The sequence below is a fragment of the Ziziphus jujuba genome, chromosome 8 (genome assembly GCF_031755915.1).
Source record: "Ziziphus jujuba cultivar Dongzao chromosome 8, ASM3175591v1".
NCBI classification, from domain to species: Eukaryota; Viridiplantae; Streptophyta; class Magnoliopsida; order Rosales; family Rhamnaceae; genus Ziziphus; species Ziziphus jujuba.
In genome coordinates, this window is record NC_083386.1 from 27,179,292 (window position 1) to 27,198,325 (window position 19,034).

Consider the following 19,034-nt stretch of genomic DNA (forward strand, 5'->3'; position numbering starts at 1 on the left):
ATAGAGTCGCCTATTTAGCAACACATCAACACTTTTAACAATGCATTATTTGTTAATGTGTTGCCCCTTCTTTTTTTTCAAAATTTTTTTTAAAATTTTGTGACAAGTGATTAAAATAGTAAAAATATAAGAATAATTAAAATGCAAAAAAATGAAAACTAACTTCATCCAAAATAATTAGAATACAAAAATTTAAAATAAATATTTTGTCATAACAAATTAATTATCAAATAAATTAAATATTATCTCATTGACATATTTGTACATAATTTGTAAGCTATTGTATTTTTCATAATAAATTTAATATTAATTAAACTTCCATGAATGCATATTCATTGAGATGGAAGTTGATGTCCTCTTGTTGATGATATTACACCCTCATACTGCGTATGGAAAAATTAAAAAAGTTATTAACACTTATGCAAAATAAATAAAATATTAATCATTATTAAATTTGTAATTTAGTAAATGAAAATTTAAAGAATATTACCTTTGTTCTTAAGATTTGATGACGCACATTTTTTCGCTCACAATCATTACAAACATAGTCACTCTCAAATTCATCCTCATTATCATTTTCATTGATACTTGGCAACTATATGACAAATGGATTGTGAGCCATTGTAATATCTCCAAGAACATCTTCTTCAACAAAAGTACGATGTTGTGGTGAAGTTAAAACAATAGACCATCTTGAAGCAAGTTGATCTTCAACATAAAATACTTCTTGAACTTAGCAAAACAATGTCAAGCAATATCACAAATAAAATTTCTACAAAAGTAAGATTAATAAAATCCAACGAATCTAACCTGCAGTTAAAATGAAAAAAAAAAAAAAAAAAACAACCCACCTAATGTCTCTGCCAACCACAAAGAAAAAAGAAACTCATCTAAACGATGGAGATAAAGAAAGAAGAAACCCAGCAAATCACGAGGGCGACACAGAGAAATCCAACTTCCCGGCCGACGACAATGTGGGTAGAGGTGGGCAAAATCCAATCCAACCCGTTCAACCCGTCCAATCCAATCCATTTTTAACGGTTTGGATTGGATTTTTATATCAATTGGATTGGATTGGGTTCAAAATATTATAAATTGTATGGATTGGATTGGTTATGGATTGGAAATATAAATCCAATCCAATCCAATCCAATCCAAATAATATATTATATAACTAAAAAATTATATATTTTTTATTTTTTTCATTTTTATATATTAATTTTAGAGTTTTTTTTCATTTTCATATATTAATTTTTAAATTTTTTTTCCATTTTTATATATTGATTTTTAATATATATATATATATATATTTTTTTTTTTTTCTTTTACATCCCCATATCTCAAATCTCAAATCAAATTATAAGTTATAACCCTAAACTAAACATTTACCTTTGTTGCCGCCCACCACCAGTCCATCACCATCACCATAATATATATATATATATATTTTTTTTTTACATCCCCATCATATATATATATATATCTACATATATTGTATCCAATTGTTACTTATATATATAAAAATGTTTAAATATAATTTATTGCTAATTTTATTGTTTTGATCTTTGTAGAGCTTACAAAATCAACTAAAATTAGTGAACCTGTCAACGTTGATTGATTTATAATTTACCAAAGTTTTAAGGTTAAGAAAAAAAAAGGAATTATGCATTGATTTTTGAGTGAATGAATTTTGACGAATGTATTATTTTACATTATTTGTTCTAACAATTTTAATTTGATTTTATAGGAGTGAGATGATGACATTAATGTTTGTTATTTAATAAGTGCATGATGTGTATCATTTGCTATATTTTCTTTTTTATTTTCCATTTTAAACTATGTTGTATTATTCTAATTGTATTTTATGCTTGAATAATTATAATTTATTATTTATATTTTAAATTTGGAAAATTTTTTATTTGTATTATATATTTATAAATTAGTAAGTTTCAAACCGATCAACCAATCCAAACCAAACCGATCATAAATGGTTTGGTTTGGTTTGGTTTTAATATTTCAATGGTTTGGTTTGGATTGTAAATTAGAAAAACCGATATGTATGGATTGGGTTGTATTTCGGTCCAAAACCGAACCAACCCAATCCATGCCCACCCCTAAATGTGGGCAAATGAAAAATGAAACCCGAAATATCTCACTTTTCAAGTCTCTTTTAGATTGCTTCCAAATCTAATATCTATTAGGTAGTGTACTTGATGTAGTTTTAAAAAAGAAAAAGGAATTCAAAGGAGCACGTAAAAATTTTAAAACGCGTCAAAAATTTTCAAAAAATGATAAAAACGCGTCTTTTCTCCCAATTGCCTTTTTTTTTTCTTTGATTAATTTTTTATTTTTCATCTACAAATAAAAACTGAAAATCTTTCTTAAAACTGTGAAGCAAAATATCGAATAAGGGTCGATATTTTATTTTTCATTTTTCAAGTACCCCTTTATTCTTTATAAAATTTGCATTTCTTTTAAAATTTTTGTTTTTCTTAATTGAGATAACAGGCGACGCATTCTTTTCAATAAAGGTCGCCTGTTCTTGAATTTTGGGATCAAGGGACGCATTATGGTCGAAAAGCGTCTCCTATTTCATTTTTTATATTTTTTTTTATAATTTTTTAATTGTTCATCTATAAATATATTCATGTAACAATCCAATGAACATAAATTCCATTGATCTAAAAATAGAAAATAATTTTGTCAATGCTCTTCTCAGTTATTCACATATATGTGTATAGATGAGACACAAAATATCTCAAGATCTAATTTGAGATAGGATACCAAATATAGAATTCTAATTCAACAAGAATTTATCGACCAATTTATCTACATAAGTATGTTAAATGAGCTTAACTTTCATGTGTTTGTGGTCAATTATAGTTTACTTGTTTTTAAAAATTGAAAATCTATTAAATTGCTTTTTATTTTTTTAAAAAATAAAAAATAACTGAAGGAACAGGCGATGCAATTCCATTAAAACGCATCACCTATTCTATGTTTTTTTTAATCTTCAATTAGTTTTGTTGATTGCTTATCTACAAATTAAAAAAAAAAGAAGCATATTTGCAAAATTAAAAAATTACTAAAAACAACTTTCAAATTGAAAAAAGGGTTAAAAATTGGTTGGGTGAAATGACGATGCAGTTGTTGACAAATGCGTCGCCTTTTCGTCTATTTAGCGACTCTTTCTTAAAAGACTGTATCGCCTAAAACTATATTAACTAGTTCTTTTTGTATTATTACATCCAAGTGATTTGGTTTGGTGGTGTGGTGATTTCTTGAGAGTGTAGGAGGTCTTGGGTTTAATTCTTGTTATGGTCCAATTTTGATTTTATTTTTTTTATGGGTTTCTAAATGTTTAAACAAAAAAATTAAAAAAAGAAAAAGAAGAAAAGGTGATGCATTTGTTGAAGAATGCATTGCCTGTTCCTCTATTTGGCGATGCATTTTTTAAATAATGCGTTGCTTAACACTATATTAGCTAGTTTTTGTTGTATTAGTATATACAAGTCATTTGGCCTTGTGGTATGGTGATTTCTTGACAGTGTAGAAGGTCCAAAAGAAAAGAAAAGGTGATGCATTTGTTGAAGAATGGTGCGTCACCTGTTAACTATATAAAAAATAAAAAATAAAAAACTCAGTTTTATGGCTCTAATATTTTTACTGGTGTCATGGTCCTATTTTGATTTTATCTTTTAATAGGTTTCTAAATGTTTAAACAAAAAAATTGAAAAAAAGAAGAAGAAAAGGTGATGCGTTTGTTGAATAATGGTGCGTCATCTGTTAACTATATAAAAAATAAAAAATAAAAAACTCAGTTTTATCGCTCTAATATTTTTACTGGTTATTTGTTGTTGAAATAAAATTAGACTAATTGAAAGAACTAAAAAAAAATGTGAGAAGAGAACAGGCGACGCAAATTCTAAATAGTGTGTCACCTGTTAACTATATATAAAAAAAAAAGAACTAAAAAAAAACTTAAAAAGAGAACAGACGACGCACAATCTAAATATTGCGTCGCTTCTTAACTATGTAGAAAAAAAAAAAAAACTCAGTTTTGGCGCTATAATATTTTTACTGGTTATTTGTTATTGAAATAAAATTAGATTGATTAAAAGAACTAAAAAAAAAAGGTGAGGAGAGAACAGGCGATGCACAATCTTATTGGTACGTCGCCTGTTACACATATAACCAAAAAAAAAAAAAAACCAGCTCAGTTATGTTGCTCTAATATTTTTATAAGTTATTTGTTGTTGAATTAAAATTAGATTAATTAAAAAAACTAAAAAAAATGAGAGGAGAGAACAAGCGACGCACAATCTATATAGTGCGTCACCTATTAACTATATATATATATATATATAAAAAAGCTAATTTTTGTCGGTCTAATATTTTAATTGGTTATTTGTTGTTAAAATAAAATTAAATTGTTTAAAAAAACTAGAAAAAGTTAGAAAGTAAAGAAAAGAGAACAGACGACGCACAATCTAATTAGTGCGTCGCCTGTAACATATATAATAAAAAATAAATAAAAAACAGCTTGGTTATGTTACTCTAATATTTCTACTACTTATTTGTTGTTGAAATAAAATTAGATTGATTATTAAAAGAACTAAAAAAAAAAGGAGTGAACAGGCGATGCACAATCTAAATAGTGCGTCGCTTGTTAACTATATATTAAAAAAAAAATCTCATTTTTGTTACTCTAATATTTTTACTGGTTATTTATTGTTGAAATAAAATTAGATTGTTTAAAAGAACTTAAAAAAAAATTAAAAAGTAAAGGGAAGGTAGTAGGCGAGGCACAACCTAAATAGTGTGTCGCATGTTACCTCTATTAAAAAAAACAAAAAAAAAAAAAACAAAAAAAAACTAGCTTAGTTATGTTGTTCTAATATTTTTACTAGTTATTTGTAGTTGGAATAAAAGAATACTATTTAAGAGATTTGTAAGAATAAGCTATACAAGAAAAATTATATAATTGAACAACAACCTTGTATAATTAAATTTTATTATTATGTAAATATAGATTAGTGGTTGGTATTCATTTTTCATGAGTAGCATTTCAACGTACAATACAATTAAGATAAAATATACACGCAGTATTAATGGCGACTCTGGTCAGCGCCACATTCAACAACCTTTAACGGATGTGTTTCGTGTTTTTTGTTTTTAACAACCTTTTAAGGTCGACAGTTTTTGGATGCGTCGTATATTTATTGAATTTTTACTGACCCATTAACTTCAGAGTTGTGGTTTTGTTTTTTCAGATGCGTTTGTTTCGTAGCGTCGCTAAGTAAGTGTCGCTAGATATCAATTTTCGCGTAGTGTCTAGTGATGGAAGGAAATTCATGCAATTTTGCCTGGCTTTTTACGGCAAAGAGTTTTGGATTTTTTATTTTTTTTTTAATATTTAAGAAGGTCTTTAAACTAGAAGTATTGTACCAGAAGACAATAACTTTTACCAATAAATTACCTACACATATCAGATTGTCTTGTTTTGGTTAATAATAACTTGTATTTTTCAAAAGGATTTACTGTATACGTCTTCCCTTCTATTAATATATATAACGTTTGTTGTTTTGCAATCCAAAAAATTAATCTATCTTCTATTCATTTTCTCCCTGTTGAATGGTTAATCTAGTATGCATATGCATCTAAACATTGTTCCCCTCAATATTCAAAGTATTTGTGCATCATAAATCACTTATTTTCTTTTCTAAGTTGTATGAAATAAATAATTTAATGTTCAAATACAATAACGTTATCTGGATAAAGTTGTTTTTATAAATTGTAATACTATTGTATATTCTAGTGTAGTGTTGATGATGAAAAGGAGCACAGCTAAAACGAGAACAGAAATGGAGGTGGACGTTGTTGGTCCACTGGTCCTCCCTTGATCCGGAGGATCCATGGACGTGGAATGGCTATAAGGTATCACAAATCAAAAGGCAGATACTTACCAACAAAAAGCAGTGGTCCTTAAACTTTGTACGTGAATATTTAATATCTCAACTGCAAGTTCTACATTGGCAGAGGACAAAATGCATTAATGCAGTGAGTCATTTATCCACTTTTTTTTTTTTATTCTTTATTTATCTGTTTTATATTTTTTTGGCTCTACTTACAGATGAAAGAAATTCATTCTACAAATTTCTAGTCCTATTTGTAAGATCAATTTTAGTTTTTGGACAAACTAAAAATAATAAATGGAATTTCCCTTCTTAGAAGAGCCCAAAAAAAAAAAAAAAAAAAAAAAAGCGTTGGTTTTGTGTTTATCATGTTGCAGCGGTAGTTTCTGGACTTTTGGTCAAGTGGATGAATGCCAATTATAACAATTATGTATAAGCTTAATTTAAAACGAAAGTTAATATATAATATTAATTAGTTTGATAAATTTTCAGCCAATACACATTCTTATCGGATGAATACGCTTAAATAGCAAATTAATTAGGAATAGGCTCTGATTTGTTCTGTTAAAGAAAGTTATGATAGCAGTTAAGTATCACTTAACGAGTGACCACACACTTTAATGGCCGTGCAGGAAAATATAGGACCTGACAGGACTGGCTTGCTCCTTTTCTTTTTTCTTTTTTATTTATTTATTTTTTTTTTTTGGTTCTTTTACAATAAATTATCTGATGCACGTTTCATATATATTGGAACAAATTGTTCAATAATTTAGTGCAAGTACAACTTGAAAAATGGGGATGAAGCAATAATTTAGTGCAAGTACAACTTGGAAAAATGGGGATGAAGCCTCTCTTTAGAAGCCAGAGCATTAAATAAACATTCATGATCGTGTCACTGTCGAAAGGTGTAGGTAGTTTGGAAACGAAACGGTAGCTTCAGTGGTTGAGTAACATGCACAAGTGCGCGGTTGGAATCTCATGACTGAAAAAGCCTAGGAGATAGCAGGGGGGGAAAAAAAAAAAAATGGTGTAGGTAGTTTGCTTTTGTTTTCTATATAATACCAATTCCAATAAGACGTTACGAGAAAATCAACCAACATAACTCACAAGATGGAGCAAAAATTGCGTGATCCCGGATCACCTCCTGGTCCCCGATACCCAAAAAATTCATATTATGTGGATCCATTATATAAGACCCATATATTTTTGTCTGTAAGTAACATGAAATTTCAGATTCACCCAATTTTTTCACTCACAAGATGGCTGGGTTAGGTCCTTGATTTTTATTTATTTATTTATATTTTTATACTTTGGCATCATTTCCATCATTGGAAAATTTTCTAGACCAACAGATCAGCCAGGATGAACCTGCCGGTTGGAGCAACATCCGTTCGTGGACACCAGCGGATAACCCTGGAAACAGCTAGTATAGCGTTAATGAGAAGGAACACAACTAAAACAAGGCCATAAATAATGGACGTGGACGTTGGAGGCGCTCCATGGCCTGGCGGATCCAAGGATATGGAGATGAGAGAGGCTACGAGGATCACAAATTAAAACACAAGCTTATTAATTTGTTGATATGACAAAAGCAGTGGTCCTTAATTAATTTTATACGTATACCAAGAACATTTAATACCTCAACAGCAAATAATATTTAGGACTGCTGCAGTAGCAATTTGATGCCAGCAGGTTATTATTATCATTTTTCTTGTTTTCTTTTTTTTTTTTTTTTTTTGGTTCCTAATGTTGCTGTTATCATCATCGTCATCATTATTATTAATTATTATTATTATTATTGTTGCTCTCCTAGGATGAAAGGAATTCTAGATAAATTCATTATACAAATTTCTAATTATATTTATAAGATTATTTCTTTTTTATTCTTTTAGACAAGTTAAAATACTAGAATGAAATTTTAGTCTTGGAACCTAACTCTTAAGAGTCTCTCCAGTACCATTGTCTAGGTTCACGGCCCAAATTATAATCAATAATATTTAGTTATCTGTTATTAAATATTGAATTTATATAATAGCTTAGTTATTAAAATAAAAGTGTTTAAAAAAATTATATGATATTAATAATATAAATAAACAAGATATGCTATTAAACTCATTGGAATCAAAAAATGATAATCGTAAACAAGTCCCAACCATATCGATCATTAATTAGCTGAGGAAATTAACAGGAGATCTATTAAATATTGCTTTGCGAAACGAGGAAGGCGTGGTCATTCTGGCTTCAGTTTTATTGGTTATAGGAAACTCGCTCTTGGTAGAAGATTGTGCAATTTGCATAGAATTTTAACACCAAATACCTGGGGAATTAGACATGCAGCAGACTAGATTCAATCAGATTGTCTGGCTTATAAAAAATAAAATAAAACAAAACAAAATACCACTTGTTATATTAAATATTGTTGAGCAAAAACTTATGTACACCAGTTGAATGGACGATATGGCGCAAGCATTTATAATAGGACATTTAACAATTATTTTGTGGGATTAATTAGTGATAAATTTCACTTTATTTTAAAAAATAATTATTTTATTTTAATTAGTATTTTTTAAATTTTTTTTACTAATATCTTTAAATGATATGGTATCATATTAATGGTAAATATGGAATAATTGTCAGGACCCGTCCAGAATTCCTTCCCCGGAATCCTAGACAAGCCCTGATCCCAGGGAAATACCACCGAACCTTCCAACGGAAAATCCGACAGCACCTCCCCTAAGGGTAGAACTAACCAAAAATTTCCTGCACTGAAAACACACTTCTATAATTGTCCCCTTATTCCTCCCACAGTACTACAAGTTGATTCCACATGGCATAAATTGGTGAAATGCACATTTTCTTAAATCCAATAAATTCACAATAATTTCCACAATAAATCAAATAAATATTTGGCACATAAAAATTAAATTCCAAATATTTAAATCACACATAATATATTCACCAATTAAATTTCCCAAAATTAAATTGAAGGTGGGTCACTCACCTGGAGCACGCAATTAACCCATGATCCACTACGGGATCAATTCTACGACTCACCGGTGCTCCTAGAACAAAATTCACAGACAGTCAAATAAATTAATATTTTATTCGGGTAAATAATACCCAGTACCTGGGGGGTCAAAACACAAACGATATCTAGAATTTACGAGTTATATACCGAATCGAAGCTCGAGTGATGCTGATCACAGATTCGGTCTTACTTCCCGGTGATCGGACCCGACGGGGTCGGAATCTCGCCGGAAAGCTTTTCGAGTTTCGGCTCCGCAATTCTCCCAAACCGTCGCGAATTGGCGGAAACGGAAGCCGGATTCGGATTCAGGAGGTCGAACACAGCGGACTGGAGCTGGCCGGAATTTCGGGTACTCGCCGGAACAGTATTTTCCGGCGGGCCGCCGCGGCCACCGCACGCACGCGCCGGCAACAGTACCCAGCGTCCCAAGGTACCGCCAGACAGGAGGTTATAGAAAGAAACCGGCATACGGTCACGTGGCGTCCCACTGCGTGTAACACCCCGTCCCGAATCGCACCGGAATCCGTGCACGTTGACCGAGGTTGACCGTTGACCGAAGGGGTCAAAAGTTGACTTTTTGACTCGGTGGGAATTTCGAGTTGACCAGGGTACCGTGGCGAAGTGCACGATGCCACGAGTTCGTAGACTGGTAGCACGACGAAAACGGAGCTACGGTTTGAAAGTTATGGATGAAACAAGTTGCGGTCCAAACTGTCCAAGGGGTGCCGGAGTTGACTTTTTGTTTATGGGGAATTGAGCTTTGACTCATGCATGGTTGTGAAGTGCTCGTCGATACGAGTTCACAGACTAGCGGCATGCTCAAAACGGACATCCGGTTAAAAAGTTATGGACGTTTGAAGTTTACCGGATACCGTATTATTTTAATATTTTTTTTGGGTCGGTGAACAGTGAAACGCCACGTGTCAGTTTCTGAGTGGTCCACGTGGCATGAACAGTGTCATGCAGGGGTTTTATTTGTTAAAACACTCGGGGAAGAGAGAGAAAGAGAGAGAAGAGAGAGAAAGAGAGAGAGGAGAGAGAAAGAGAGAGAGGAGAGAGAAAGAGCCACCGCCGGCCACCGGATTTTGTCACTGTTCCGGTCGAGTTACTGTACACGCGCCGGACAGAAAGCTTGCCCACCTCATTTCCGGCAAAACCTCCAAATTTCACGGCGAACGGCCGCCGGACGCGCCCGGATCGGACGTCCGAAGTTTGGCGGCGATTTTTCCCCTCCACCGCCGGCCACCGCGAATCGGCACTATTCCGGCCGATAAACAGTACACGCGCCTGACATCCTTGATCCTCTCCTCAAGTCCGGCCTACCCACCAAAAATCACGACCATCGGACCACCGACGCGCCGGGATCGGAGCGTTTTCCGGCGAGGGGTCAAAAATCTTCAAACGGTGATTTCTCCGCCGTCCGACCTCCGTTTTGCTCACCGTCGGTCCCGTTGGATTGCTCTCCTCACGATCTACAAATCTGCAAAATTTCACAGCAAACGGCCACCGTCGGAAATTACTGTTCCGGCGACGGTTGCCGGTAACGTGGCGGCCCGCCGGAAATCACTGTTCCGGCGAGTACCCCGAAAATTCCGGCCAGCTCCAGTCCGCAGTGTTCGACCTCCTGAACCCAAATCCGACTTCCGTTTCCACCAATTCGCGACGGTTTGGGAGAATTGCAGAGCCGAAACCCGAAAAGCTTCCCGATAAAATTCCGACCCCGTCGGGTACGATCATCGGAAATTAAGACCGGATCTGTGATTAGCATCACTCGAGCTTCGATTAGGAGCACCGGTGAGTCGTAGAATTGATCCCGTAGTGGATCATGGGTTAATTGCGTGCTCCAGGTGAGTGACCCACCTTCAAATTAATTTTGGGGAATTTAATTGATGAATATATTATGTGTGAATTAAATATTTGGAATTTAATATCTATGTGCCAAATATTTATTGGATTTATTGTAGAATTATTTATGAATTTATTGGATTTAAGAAAATGCGAATTCTACAAATTTATGCCGTGTGGAATTATTTTATGGTTTTGAGGATTTTGAAATTGGTGTGGTTTTAATGGTAAATTGGGCACGATTTGATTTTCAAATATTTCAAGGAAAATATTTGGTTATATTGGTGATTTCAATTTTTATGAAATATGCCCATAAAATATTATGGGATTTGATTATGATATTTCGAGAAATTATTTATGCTTGGAAAAAATGTGGATATTTGAATTGATGGATTTGGGAGTTGGTGGATTTGAAAATCATGGAATTTATGGTATGGATTATAAGGAAATTGTGGAGAATTTCCCGGTTCAAGCGGATGGATTATGCCCGCTATGCTTATGAAAAATGTGAAATTTGTTTTATGATTTAAATTTATGGATTTTATAATTTTTAGATGCACCGTGCACGTACTGGTGTTCTGATTATGTGATATGGTATATGTGATATGGTTAGTGTGCACACGGTTGTGATTAGCGCGCAGGTGATGTGATTAGCGCGCAGGTGGGTGTGAGTAGCGCGCGGTTGATATTATGAGGGTGTCCTGTGGATGCCATCGGAGAGGGCGGCCACCCCCCTTTGGCCGGGACACCAGGTTAGCAGCGGCGCTGTGGGACGCCACGCGACCGTATGCCGGTTTCTTTCTATAACCTCCTGTCTGGCGGTACCTTGGGACGCTGGGTACTGTTGGCGCCACTGGTATATAGTGGGTGCATCAAATGATTTTCAGAACTGTGTTTTAAAAATAAAATGTTTGGAAACTGTATTGGAATTAAAAATATAATATTACTGTTCGGATATTTATTTGATGTCTTGGTTTTCGGGGAATATGAATAAAGGGTTTTGTGAAAATGTTTTAAAAGGGGAACTTTTCCAACTGAGAGAATTGTAAGGGTTTTGAGAGAAAATATTATTTCCAAATAAGTATTATTTATACTTATTACTGTGATAATATATGGTATAGTAGTAGGGTCGCTCACTGAGATGATTAGCATCTCACACTCTTAAATTCCGTTCCTCTAGGTACCAGGTTGTCGGTGTTCATTCGGAGCGGACTCGATCTTCATCGCTGTTTTACTTCGTGAAGTACCATGTTCTTCTTTATTGCAGTTGTACTATTTCTTTCACTCTTATTGTATTTATCTTGCACTGGATTACTGTATTTTTGTTTTGAAGTGCTGAAATTTGTGGAACCAATTTGTAGTTTGTGGGAGGAATAAGGGGATATTTTTGAAGTGTGTTTTCAGTGCAGGTGAATTTGTGGTAAGTAAATCCCTTAGGGGAGGTGCTGCCGGATTTTCCGTTGGAAGGTTCGGTGGTATTTCCCTGGGATCAGGGCTATCTAGGGTTCCGGGGAAGGAATTCTGGACGGGTCCTGACACTGCGCCGCTGCTAACCTGGTGTCCCGGCCAAAGGGGGGTGCATCAACTGATTTTCGGAACTATGTTTTACAAATAAAATGTTTTAAAGCTGTATTGGAATTAAAATTAATTATTACTGTTCGGATATTTATTTGATGTCTTGGTTTTCTGGGAATATGAATAAAAGGGTTTTGTGAAAATGTTTTAAAAGGGGAACCTTTCCAACTGAGAGAATTGTAAGGGTTTTGAGAGAAAATATTATTTCCAAATAATTATTATTTATATACCTATTACCGTGGTATTATATTGTATAGTAGATAGGGTCGCTCACTGAGATGATTAGCATCTCACACTCTTAAATTCCGTTCCTCTAGGTACCAGGTTGTCGGTGTTCATTCGGAGCGGACTTGATCTTCATCGCTGTTTTACTTCGTGAAGTATCCTGTTCTTCTTTTATTGCAGTTGTACTATTTCTTTCACTCTTGTTGTATTTGTATTGCACTGGATTACTGTATTTTTATTTTGGGTGCTGAAAATTTGTGGAACCAGTTTGTAGTACTGTGGGAGGAATAAGGGGACAATTATAGAAGTGTGTTTTCAGTGCAGGAAATTTTGTGGTAAGTCCATCCATTAGGGGAGGTTCTGCCGGATCTTCCACAGAAGGGTCCGGTAGGGTTTCCCTGGGATCAGGGCTTGTCTAGGGTTCCGGTGGGGAACTTTGGACGGGTCCTGACAATAATGGAGAAAACAAAAAAGATCAAAAAAGTTTAATCCATTTTGTCTAGCTTGTATTTGTCCAAATGGAATATCCAGGATAAGATCTCCTATCCTATTATGCTGTCTCCATTTTTACATGTCCCAGTAAATCTAATTATACTCAGTCCACACGTAATTATTTATTTATTTATTGAGTTTATTACAATTCAAAGGTGGCGTCACCCACACTACAGATTGTTGACCCAAATAATCAAACATTTTGCTAAAAAAATAAAAACTTATATTAATATTGACAAAAAAAATCAAAATAAAAATTCTGTTATCATTTTTTTATGTCCATATCTATATCTACCAGTAATATAATGTTGCTTCATATAGAAACATTATGTGATAGGTGACTATTTGTTTATCTATGATTATCTAACTTCTAACAATGACTAATAAAAAATAAGGAACAAATTTTCAGTAGATTCTTTACTGCCTTATAATTAGAAGAACTTTCCAAGCAAAATCTGAATAAAATAAATGATGAACAAATTAAGAAAAATCTAGAAAATTCTTAATGATGATTTATGTTGAGAGAATATGTATGTATATATATGTGTGTATAGAGAAAGGTAAACGAAATAGGAAATATAATCCCCTTATATAGCCTCTAATGATCTTCAATTCCAATAAAATTGAAACTCTTCCACATGTAATTTGAATGAGAATAGGATTCTTAATCTCAAAATTTAGGACTAACACTTCCTAAAAGATTTATCTCAACAGATTGATCTCAATAGTTGACTCAACCCCAAAAATATTGTGTTTAGGCTCAATAATCTGCCATCACAAAACCAAAAATATAACATGAGTCAAACAGAAGTAAATAATTCAATGTTCAAATAGGATTGTATCTTCTCTATCTAAATTTTTTATAATCCAATAACACATGACAATAAGAAAACCAATGGTAATGATTTCTTTCCTTTAATGTTCCATTTCTTATATTTATTGATCAAGATTAATCATCGTTGACCGAAACATTGTTGTGAAGTACACATCAACCCAAATTCGTGGACTAGTAGCACATAAAAAACGAAGGTACTGTTTGAAAGTTATGAGCAGAACAAGTTATGGTTCGAATTGTTCAAGTAGTGCTGTGTTTAACCTTTTTTTTTTTTTGGGTAAAATTTTGTTTTGACTTGTTGAAGAAGTGCTGTGTTTAACTTTTTTTTTTTGGATAAAATTTTGTTTTGACTTATATATAGTTGTAAAGTACTCTTCGACATGAGTTCATAGGCTAGCAATACATTTAATTGGACATTTGATTAAAAAGTTATAAACCTGTAAAATTTTTCTAAGACGATATTATTGTGTGTACAACTGTGAGTGTGTAAAACGTGTGCATAGTGCCCATCGACACTGTGCCATGTGTCACTCTCTCAGCCTATCTTGTGAGTGCATAGTGACACTCACGGGTGGCATTTCATTGGTTGAAAATGAAGTTGGAGTAGAGAGAAGGGGAGAGAGAGGAGAAAGAGTGAGAAATCAGCCAATCCTCGATTCACCCTTTTCCAGCCACCAAACGCTTACATGCACTAGACCATCCTAAGCCACCCTTCAAAACCAGACGATTAGCCAAGAATCACCGGCAACTCACTGACGATGCACCCAGATCGGGGCTTTTTCTGGGTAAAACGCTATTTCCTTCCAAGGCCAATTTCTCCCAAACCAGCCACCTATTTTTGACACCACCTTACTTATTGCACTTCTTCCCTGTATGTTATTTGAAGTGCTGAAAGTTGTGGAAATTAAATGTAGTAAGGTGGGAGTAATAAGATGGTACTTTTACAAATGTGTTTTCTGTGCAGAGAATATTGTGACATGTCCAAGTTTTATGAGAGATACTATCGGATTTTCCATTGAAAAGTCCGATAGGATTTTTGTGGAATTAGCACTTGTCTAAGGTTCTAGTAAAAGATCTTAGATGAATCCTGACATTGGGACTTCATTTTTCATATTTGAACAAATATAAGTCTTTGCATGGAAAAAAATAGCATTAAATTTTAGTCTGCTATATTAATAATATTGACTTAATAAGAAATAACCATATTTTAATGGAGAGAATAGATCATGGTCATACAATTTGTCAATCCCACATGCCAAAAGACCTTGAAACTTAGGTAAAGGTTATATGAGGAAATGGTCCTTCTCCTTTAACTAATAGCTAGCAAAGGGAGAATTTAAATAGAAACAGCAAACTGAAATGGATACTTATTTAATTCCGCACATTTATTCCACGGATCATTCCATAAAAAGTAGAAAAGCAAATTACATTACCCACCATTTGGAATTTAAAGAAGGGTGATAGTAGTACCCAATTGTACCCAATTTTATTTAGTACTTAATATAATAATAACAGGGTGGATACAAGTGACTCGTTCATACATAGTTCACATGATGAAGGATTACGCATACTTAGTCGGTTTTTTGGCGAATAAGTTCCAAATTAACATGGTCAACAATGGAGGAACTGTAATTACTCTTAATATCATAATACCTGTTCCATAGCATCACACCTCCATACCTAGACGTGTCTTTGATCTCCGGAAGAATTTGATTAATTAGCACATCAGCCGGGACGTACCCAGTAAAAGAGGCATTGGTGGATGCTGGTAACCCCAGAAACAACTTCTCTGATTCCTTAAGCGACGAAGTCCATGTATTCCATGCACTTAAAAGATTATCAGCTCCAGCCTCAGTAGTATACTCGCACGTAGCATTGCGATACTGCTGAGTCTGATAGAACTGAACCCAAACATAGTCGAAAACCCCTGTGTCAATGACATCCTCAAGATAATCATCAGGGTAAGGACATTGAGGAGCTACAGATAAATAGACAGGTTTTGTTCCTTCTTCGCTATAATCCTTCAGGTATCTTGCAAGATAATCATGGAAGACCGTATCGTCACCAAACAAGTTGAATCTACGCCGTCGAATACAGCATCCCCAAAAGGACGTGTAGTGGATGAGTCATGACCACCCAGAAATGTATTCCATAACTGCTCTGCAACATTTAAGGCATCTGAAGAAGATGTTACCTTATAGTTTCCATTAACTCCTCCAAGTGAGATGAAGACCTTAACACCAAGGTTCCGACAAATCTTTACGTGTTCGCCAACATGGGTGCAATTAAATGTATCTGGAGGGCAGTGATACTAAGGTCGATTTCTATATCCAGGCCATTGCCAAATTGGGAAACTGAGCCTACGTTTACGATAGAATACAACCCAGTTTCACAGGTTTCCACTAGACTTTTTTCATCGTAATAATCGCTGCCATATGTACCCCAGTAGATGGATATGCCACCTTGAGCATTAGAGATTTGGATCAAGGCCGAGGTTAGGAGGCAAGCGAGTAGAAGGTTGGCTAGAAGACGCATTCTTTCTTTCTTTCTTTCTTTCTTTATTTATTTTTTTTATTTTTTATTTTATTTTGGTTGCTGCGATTGCTCAAACTTTTTTTTTTTGGCTGCTACGATCGCTCAAAATATTTGTGGTCTAATTGTATGATTGATAGTTGATATATATGGTTTTTGCCTGAGAGTTGCCATCCTTTTGTAGAGAGGTTTTGAGTGCTAAATTTGATATGAAAATAAAATATTTGCCTCTTACAAAATTATCGAACAGTACACATAAGAGTGTTATGAGGAAAGAACATGCCTAAACAACTAACACGAGGGCAAAACTTATGGAGGTGGTCCTCTATCTCTTGTGGATCTATGCACCACCATGTATAACAAGTGGTCATTTTTTTTTTTTTTCCCATTTCATTTTTACTCCTTAATTATATTTATGTAATAAAGAACAGTGGTCCTTATATAGCAGAGAGCGGTGGAGAATAAAAACAAAAGATTTGTTCTTGTATATTGTTTTGGACTACTTTACTGTTTCATTTTTTTAAGAGTTTTTATTTAGTACTCCCTGTTTTCATTTTTTTTTACCATTTTTTTGAACGTTCATTTTCTTAATTAATCCTTGTTTTCAATTTTTTTTTATTATTATTTGCAAGTTGTTTTCAATTTTTTTTTTTTTTAACTCTTAAAAGTTTTCTTTATTAACTTGTTTTTAACCTTTTTGTTTTATCAATCTTTTGTTAAAAATTTTCTTCGCTTGTCGAATTGAAATAAATTAATTTTTTTTATCTCATTTTTTCTACTAGTCACTATGTCAGGGGTCCATTTGATGATAGCAAATTTAATTGGCAGAATGACTAATTCAACCTAAATTAAAGTGCAGGATAGATCAAGTTACTACTTTAATGGGGTTCATAAATAGAGATGGAATGTTGGCGCAAAATTATAACAGAAACCTAACCCATTTGTTTTATCATATTGACCCATTTGGGGGTATTTGTAGGCTCATAATATAAAAGATATTGGGCTTCGAGTAGCATTTTAATGATTGCCCATTTATTGAAGCCCAAAAGTTTTTAATGATCAAAATTGGTTTGACTCACCAGCTGTTTTACACATTAAATAGATGTCTTCTTATCAAATTTTCCAAGCTCCAATCCTTTCACAAGTAAACACCAAAAACTGATAAAATACAACCCTTAATCCAGCAATCATTTCATCTTTATTTTATGCTCCTTCTATATTTCCAGAAGGAGATGAAAAGGGGTTTCTTGTGGAGAGGAGAAACAAGTGTGCTCATACTCTCCAAAAACCAGCCTCTGTGTCAATATTTATTCTCTCCTTTGGGTAATTAGGCAATCATAGTATTTTTAAGGTGAACTTTGTTATTTTGACTTAGAACACTTTTTATTCGTTGGGATTAATAAGTGAACTTTACCAAAGGAGAAATTATATTTAATTTCCATAAGCTATTCAAAAGTATCTTTTTGGAAAATCAAAAGCCTTGTAAAAGTCCAGCGGCATGAATTACAAAAAGTTCATGGTTTCATGAACGATTGCTCAAGTTATATTTGTTATTCTCACCATTTGCTTCAACGTCAACTTTTAGCACCAAGGGTTGCATTTTGGATCCATATAAAAGCTCACTGACTTTAAAAAAGGGGGAAGCATTAATATGTTCATAAACAGTGGCAAATCCAAATATTTAGTTTTGGTGGGTTCCATTGTATAATAAAAGATATTTTTAAAAGCAATAGTAATGTAAATTGTTGCTCTAGCTTAATAATTATCCATGAAAATTTTTTGTTTATATGTATTTTAAATTTTAAAATAGAATTGATTTGCTATAATTTGGAATTAAACTGTCAGGATCCGTCCAGAATTCCTCCCCGGAACCCTAGACAAGCCCTGATCCCAGGAAAACCCTACCGTACCCTCCAATGGAAAATCCGGCAGAGCCTCCCCTAAGGGATGGACTTACCACAAATTACCTGCACTAAAAACACACTTCTATACTCATCCCCTTATTCCTCCCGCAAACTACAAATTGTTCCACAAATTTCAGCACTTCAATTAATAACAGCTGCAACTCAGTGCAATAAATAAAAACAACACGTCCAATATAGTATACAGAGCATTATACAGATAAATGTGGAATTTATAAAATGACAGATAAAGAAGCAATACAAGATAGAGAGGAAAAAGGGAAGAAAAACTTCTTGAACCTTCGGCAACGAACTGAGACGTTGGGCTCGCCCCGGACAATCAACGTCTCCAACCTGGACCTAGGGGAACGGAATTTAAGAGTGTGAGATGCCAATCATCTCAGTGAGTGACCTATCTACTATACAATATAATACCACGGTAATAAGTAGATAAAAAAATAATTAATTGGAAATGATAATTTCTCTCAAAACCCTTACAATTCTCTCAGTTGGAAAAGTTCCCCTTTTAAAATCCTTTCACAAAATCCTTTGTTCGTATTCCCCGAAAACCAAGACATCAAATAAATACCAGAAACAGTAATAATTATATTTTTAATTCCAATACAGTTTTAAAACATTTTATTCTTAAAACCCAGTTCTGAAAATCATTTGATGCACCCACTATA

General features: G+C 33.7%; 1 protein-coding gene across 1 annotated transcript; it reads right to left on the minus strand.

Annotated features, from left to right (window-relative positions):
• Positions 1–15,486: 15,486 nt before the first annotated feature.
• LOC107414530 (hevamine-A-like) lies at positions 15,487–16,450 on the minus strand. Its single transcript, XM_016022667.1, has 2 exons — positions 16,179–16,450; positions 15,487–15,994 (listed from the first exon to the last, which is right to left on the minus strand). The coding sequence occupies exons 1-2, from the start codon at positions 16,448–16,450 to the stop codon at positions 15,487–15,489; spliced, it is 780 nt and encodes a 259-aa protein (XP_015878153.1).
• Positions 16,451–19,034: the final 2,584 nt, after the last annotated feature.